The sequence below is a fragment of the Lynx rufus genome, unplaced genomic scaffold, assembly GCF_022079265.1.
Source record: "Lynx rufus isolate CCGP_SWC_20201006 ecotype Redwood Valley unplaced genomic scaffold, mLynRuf1.p SCAF_11, whole genome shotgun sequence".
NCBI classification, from domain to species: domain Eukaryota; kingdom Metazoa; phylum Chordata; class Mammalia; order Carnivora; family Felidae; genus Lynx; species Lynx rufus.
The window spans coordinates 17,035,272-17,041,978 of NW_025814825.1; the positions used below are offsets into that span (position 1 = coordinate 17,035,272).

General features: G+C 60.2%; 1 protein-coding gene across 1 annotated transcript; it reads right to left on the reverse strand.

Annotated features, from left to right (window-relative positions):
• Positions 1 to 3,127: 3,127 nt before the first annotated feature.
• ZNF503 (zinc finger protein 503) lies at positions 3,128 to 6,237 on the reverse strand. Its single transcript, XM_047072066.1, has 2 exons — positions 5,601 to 6,237; positions 3,128 to 4,792 (listed from the first exon to the last, which is right to left on the reverse strand). The coding sequence occupies exons 1-2, from the start codon at positions 5,919 to 5,921 to the stop codon at positions 3,158 to 3,160; spliced, it is 1,956 nt and encodes a 651-aa protein (XP_046928022.1). The 5' UTR covers positions 5,922 to 6,237; the 3' UTR covers positions 3,128 to 3,157.
• Between the last annotated feature and the right edge of the window lie 470 nt (positions 6,238 to 6,707).

Consider the following 6,707-nt stretch of genomic DNA (forward strand, 5'->3'; position numbering starts at 1 on the left):
CCGTTTCTCCCTCCAACCCCCAGTCCCCCAGCCTTTTGCTGTCTCTGAGCAGCTTCTTCGGGAAGGAGGTCTCATTAAATTTTCAAGGCGTTTTTGGTTTTGATTTTTGTTAATAAAATACCAGGAGTGGGCGTGAAGGCACGAACTTGTCCAATTCGTCTCCCTGTAGGTCCCAGACCTGAAATTCCAGGGCGGGGTAATTTCTAGGTCCTTCCCCGCCCAAGCGGGTCCTGGCGGGCGAGGGTGGCGCAAGGACCTCTGTCCGAAGCCGCGAGGCTAAGGAGGGAGAAGCGAGGAGCTCGGAGTGCTCAGGGCCGTGTGGCTGGCGCTGGTGAGAGGGTGAGCAGGGGCCTGGCTTTCACGTCCCAAGCCGCCGGCCCTGGAGCCGTCCCGACTCGGACCTCACCACCTCCTGGAACGTCCGCCCCTCCCACTTGCGGGGGTGGCAAGTGGCCGGGGTCTCTCCCAGAGCCTGGGGATGACAAGCCCCCCCATTGGCCGGGGTTCTCGAGGAGCCAGGCCCAGCCAGGCCCAGCCCAGCCTCTCTAAGCCGCCACAGAGGGGGAGCGGTGCTGCGGCGTCCCAGGACACAGCCCGCTGGGGTCTTCCGCCGGCGCCAGCTCCGGTCCCCGGAGTCTGGGAGTGCGGGCATGAGGGTTGGAGGCGACGGAGCCTGAGTCCCCACAAAGTTCTCTCCCGGCGGAGGCCTGCGAGCTCACGCTGCGTCTCCTAGGTCGCCGGGGCTGCTTTGCGCGCTACCCGGGAAAAGGCCCCGAAGCCGTGAAGCTGACGCTGGGAGGAGGGTGGAAAATCTCAAAGTCACCAGCCCCCGAGTTAATGGCGGCGGGGACGGCGCGGTTGACCGACCGAGGCCCGAGGCCGAGGGCGGCCTCTGCTCGGCGGTGACCCTCGGGAGGCAGCAGGGGGAGCTTGACGCCGAGGGAGGCCGGCGGCTCGGAGAACCCAGGACTGCCTGACCCCAGGGAGAGGGGAGTTCGGGGTGCGTGCTCAGCGCCGCGACTCCGTAGTCCCGGGATCCCAGGAAAGTCGCGCACTGAGCCCAGAGCTCCCGCCGACCCGGGAGGGCGAGCACCCGAACAACCAGAAGACCACAGAGCTCACGCCCGGGGCAGGGGCACGAGTGTCTGTGTTGGGGGGAGGATGGGGGGGTGACTGAGTCTCCCCCCCCCCCGCCGCCTCCCTCCCAAAAAAGATTAGGGCTCTTCTCTGCGTGGTTCTATCAGAGCTTCGTGCAGCTCAGTCCCACCACTCAAGTTGGGGACAAGGGAGCGGTGCGCACTTGCGGGGATGCCCGCGCGGACGGAGAGTCCCGCCGCGCCTTTTCCGATCGGACCTCGAAGCCGAGGACAGCGCTCCGCGCCCACCTGGTCTCCCTGGCAAGACGGGGAACAGGCTCCGTGACCCTCGTGGGGCCGAATCTGAAGGGGCTTCCGGGTCGTGTGCCCCGGCGCGCTCTCCTGCGGCACAGACCGGGGTAGAGCTCGGGCTGCAGAGAAATCTGGACGCGGAAAAGCAGCCGCGGCGCCGGCCAGACGCGGGCCCGGACTCTGGGCGTGGGGTGTTGAGGGCTGGGCTCCGGCAGCCAGAAGGAGAAAAGGAGAGCGAACTCACTTTCAACCGAGGGGCTAGAAGGTTCCGACGCGCTCCCCCCAGGCCTGGGAAACAGATTCCCAGGCGCTCACCGTCCCCGGATCTATCCCGGCTGCCCGCCTGGGACAGGGATGCTTGGAAAGCAAAGACAGGGACAGCGGGCAGTGGCACCTCCCCGGGGCTAAGGCCTTGGGGAGAGCCCTGGACTGCGCGCTCTCTGTACAAAACAAAAGCCAAATTCTCAAAAATCTCAAGAGAGAAATCATGATTTTTAAAAAATCATTTTTTTTTCCTTTCACTTTTAACAAACCGTGCGCTGGGAGGGAAATTAAAAACTAAATGAGCGATTGCTCAGGACACGATCCTTACAAATTGTGAAATCCCCTGTTTAAAGATATTTTCCCCAAGGCAAACCCCACGACTGGCCAGCCCTTTGCATCTTCCTAAAAATCACAACAAAAACAATAGGAAATGCAGCCACGGTCCTGGGAAGTAGGAGCAGCCGTGAGGCCCAGGGAACCCACTGCGGCCGAAACTGCCATGCTCTTCCTTTCTCTTTCACCAAAAAAATAAATAAATAAAAAATAAAAAAAAAGATAAGAAGTAAAACCTTTTAATACATCAAATATACGGAATTTTAATCTTTAAAGCGATACATTGTCTATTATTTTAGTACATGACGTAAACCTTATTTGTCCCCTTCTCAGCGGGTGGACTTAAAAATTAAAAATAGTTGTGTTCCTTTTAAAGAACAAAATAAGGCAAATGAGGTTTTGGAATAGAATTGTTTTTCCTTTTTTTTTTTTTTGTTTTCTTCCAGAATACATACAAAAAAATACCCATTCTCTTTCGATGGTATACACCTTAAAAATAATTGCAATTTGAAATCAGAGCTGACAAATTGTGACTTGTTTTGTTTTGTTTTTTCATTTTTTGTAACAAACATGCATGTAAATTTGTGTTTCAATCAGACATTAAATAAGAACGTACAATACAATAATAGCAATTTTAAAGTAACATTAAAGAGAAGACCTCTAGTTCTGTGGCGGTTTTGTATTTATTTATACTCTACAAGGGATGGGAGGGTTTGTTTTTCACATTTTTACCCTCAAGATTTAATTTTTTTTTTTTTACCCCTCCTCCTTTTTACCTACGGAGATCAAACTAAATAATGCACTTTTGAACCACGGGTCCGCTTGGAGCTAACATAAATAAATACCAGTGTCCACCGATGCAGTCCTCAGATGAACACCTTCTCAATTAATTTTTCCTTCTTTTTCTATAAAAAGTCAAATGATATTTTTTCAACTTTTATAAAGTTTGCGTGGGTGGGGAAATGAGAGGTGGAGGAAAGGGGAGTTTCCCACCGGGTCTCGGTCGCTGTTTTGGGTAGATAGATACGGTATATATATATTTTCCTTTCCTGGCCCGGGTCATCCCCACGCGCGGGTGACAGTAGCCTCTGCCCTGTTCCCGCCCATCCCTCGGCTCCTCCCTCCCCCCCCCCCAGCTCCTTTCTCTCCCTTGCTAACCCTCCCCACCGCCCTCACTGATACCCCAGTGCCGAGGCGGTGGTCAGTCTCTGTCCGTAGAGGGCATAGGGGGAGTAGTACGGTCCCGTGGCGGCGGGCACCGGCACAGGAGCGCCGGGTGTGGGTAGCGGGCTCTTGGAGTAAGGGTGGTAGCGGCTGCTGAGTCCCAGCGCGTGGTGGGGGCTGCGCAGCGCCAGCGTCCCGGGACTGCCCGGAGCGCCCGACGTGGGGATGTGCATGTGGCAAGCCATGGCGGCCGCTGCGGCGCTGGCCAAAGACGATGAACTGGGGTAGCCCGACAGCAGTTTGTCTGTCCCGGGGAAGGCCGTATGGGTCCGCAAGTGGCTCAGCAGCTCTTCGGACGTGGCGAAGCGCTTGTCGCAGGGCCCGTTGGCCGACACCCAGTTGCAGATGTGGGGGAGCGGGTCGTTAGGGAGCATGAAGCCGTAGGGGTAGAGGGGGTGGCCTGCCAGGGAGGGCGGTGTGGCGCCGGCAGCGGCGGCAGCTGTTAGCGAAGAGTGCACGCCGTGCAGCGGGTGCGTGGGGTACACCAGCGGGTATCCGGACTTGAGCGCCGCGGCCGCCGCGGCCGGATCGTGAGCGCACGAAGCGCTGGCTGCCGCCGCCCCTGCTAGGTGGCTGGCGCAATGGTAGCTGAGGCAGTACGGGTCCCGGCACAAACTGGCTGTCATCACGGATGGCGGCGACGCCCCGGCCAAGGGGCTGGAGCCCGCCGGCTTACTGCAGCCCAGAGAGCCCGCCGCAGCCGCCGCCAGCTGCGCCCCCACCAGGCTGCCCGGCTTGGTGGGGTCAAGAGCCACGCCATGTGGCAGGAATTGGGGCGGGTAGCCAGCGTAGGCCCCAGCCAGGCTGCCTGGATAGGTCATGCCCGCGGGAGGCAGAGGGAACACTGTCTGGCCCGGCTTGTAGGGTGATACCGGAGCCACCAGCCCAGAGCCCAGCACTGAGGAGGAGGTGGGCGCGCTGGGGCCCGAGCCGGAGCTGGAGCCCGATGAACCGCCGCAGTCTGAGCCTAGCGCCTTGCCCCCGGGGCCCCCATCTGGGTGCTGGTTTACGTCCACATTAATCCCTCCGCCGCAGCTAATCCGGCCGTGCGCCAACCCAGTGGGTCCCCCTTCGGCCGAGGCGCCCCCGGAACCCTTGCTGGCGCCGCCGCCGCCGCCCGCGTCGGGGTCCTTCTTGTCGTCCTTGCCCTCCGGGCCGCCCCCGGCCGAAGGCAGCATGCCTCCTGGCGAGCAGGCCGAGGCGCTGGAGCTTGGGCTGCCTGTCCTGGGTGTGAATGGCTGGCAGGTGGCGCTCGGTACCCGGAATCCAGACTTTTCTGCTGAAACCCCCCCGCCGCCGCCCCCGCCACCACCGCCTCCGCCGCCGCCGCCTCCCGGCTCCTTCTTATCCGAGCCGGGTTTGGAGTACGGCTTGAAACTCGACTTGTCCTCCACGCCGATGTCGCTCAGCTTGAGGGGGCCCGACTTTGCGTCCTTGTCGCCCCCGGTGCCGTTGCCGGCACCGCCCGCGCCGCCCCCGTTGGAAGCGACAGAGGAGAGTTTGGAAGAGGGCGAGGGGTCGGGCTTCCCGATCTGCGAGCATGTTTGCGCCAACAGCGCCAGCGGGCTCTTCTTGGCATCAAGCTGCGGGGTCAGACGTGAGGTTGGGGAGTGGCACAAAGAGAAAGAAGGGGAAACCCTTTAGAATCCTGGCTTCTAGGGTTCAAACGCCCTTCCGCAATCCGCCAGTTACGATCCTCCCAGCTCCAGGCGCAATCCTAGGCAGCACCCCCCACACCCCCCAAGAGACACACACACACACACACACACACACACACACACACACACACACACAAACTCGCCCTTGAGAAAGGCAGCAGCTCCCTCCTCCCCGCCAAATCAGGATATATTCTTCCCTCTATAAGCGCCAACTGTATTTTTAAAAATACTCAGAAATGTTTTGGTTTCTGACTCCTAGACCCAAAACTATATCTCCTCTCCCATACACACACACACACACACACATACACACACACACACACACACCCCTATTTCTTCAGAGTAAGGGCTCAGGCCGTTGGTGCCTTAGAGGCTGTATACAAATATCAGTTTCTGGGGACCCTTAAGACTGCGACTTTGGAACCGCATTTCGGACTTCCGCCCGTCTTCCGGGCCGAAAGTGAAGGGGCCGGAGTCAGGGTGGAAGCTTTAATGCCAAAAGGAGAAATAAGTTTTAGCTGCTTTGTCCCCTAGCATTCACACCCCATTCTACCTCTTGCCCCCTTTCCGCCCTAGTTTTAAGGTGCGGGAGCACTATGGGCTCTCCCCCATCCCGGAACTGAATCACTCTGACCCCCCCCCATTCCCACCCCCAGATCCCGAGAGAAAGAAAATCCTGTGAAGCGGCAGCCAGGGTGGTGGTCCCAGCGCGATCCGGGGAGAGGGTCCTTACCTCGATGGGGCTGACGGGAGTGGAAGGCAGGGGCTGCAGGTACTCGGGGTGCAAAATGTGGCCAGTCCGTGCCGTCAGCATCTTCAGCACCTTGATGGGCAGGCGGTTAGCCTGGCGGAGAGGGTCAGAGGGGGGCACAGCGTGCACAAAAGGCTTGGTGCTGCCGGCCAGGGACGAGCCTTGGCCGGGGCCAGAGCTATTTCCAGAGAGCGCGCTGGTCCAGGCAGGGTCCGCACTGCTGCCGCTGCCGCCGCCGCCGCCGCCGCCGCTGCCGCTGTGCTTACTGCTTCTTAGGGCAGAAAGCGAGGGCGCTGTGCTCATGACCCACCCGCACGCATGGGAGCAGCGGGGGGAGGGCTCCGGGAGGCGCGGGGCGGGCTCCGGGCTGCGCGCTCGCCCGGGGAGCAGAAGCAGTAGGAGGAGGAGCTGGCGCGGCGGCCACGGGCACCCAGCGCGCCTTCTCGGCGCCTGGAGCCAGAAGCGAATAATCCTGGGTGGCCCGCAGCAGTGCCGTGGCCGAGCGGGAGGAGCCGGCCGGACTGTGGGAGTGCCGGGTGGCTCGCCGTGTCCGCCTCGGGCTGTGCCCCTGCGCTGCGCACTCGCGACCCAGCGCTGACGCTGCGCTTGGCGATGTGAGCCGTTGCCTGTCCAGCCGGGGCTCTGGCGAGGAAACTCACTTCAAAAGCAGCTGCACCGAGGGGGAGATTAAAGCCTTTGCCGCCTTCCAATCAAATGGGAGCCCGAGGTGATTGGAGGGTCAAGGGGATGTGACGCGTCCCGCGCCGCCGCCGCCGCCGCCGCCAGGACTCTCAGCGCTGGTTTTAATGGGCAGCTCCTTCTTCACCGCCCCCCTCCCGCGTGTCCCCTCCCTCGATTTCGCTCCGAGGACGACCTGGACATTTATTCTGCGTTTGCTATCTGCCGCCTCCCTCTTTTTTCTACCTCGTCGTCCTTCCTTTTCCTGGCTCGAAAATAAACTGAAACCTTTTTTTGCAGGAGGGTGCGTAAGAGGAAAAGATTGAGGGGGGTGTCCAGAAGGAGCAACGGCGGGAGTCTGGACAACAGCTGGACTGTCAACTCCAGGGGCGCACAGGGGCCCCACACACC

What these genes read in the sequence shown, in the direction of transcription:
- ZNF503 (XM_047072066.1), bottom strand. Translation starts at nt 5,921, where the DNA reads ATGAGCACAGCGCCCTCGCTTTCTGCCCTAAGAAGCAGTAAGCACAGC. An exon ending in CTCCCGTCAGCCCCATCGAG is followed by an intron (nt 4,793 to 5,600) that starts GTAAGGACCCTC and finishes CTGACCCCGCAG; the next exon opens with CTTGATGCCAAGAAGAGCCC.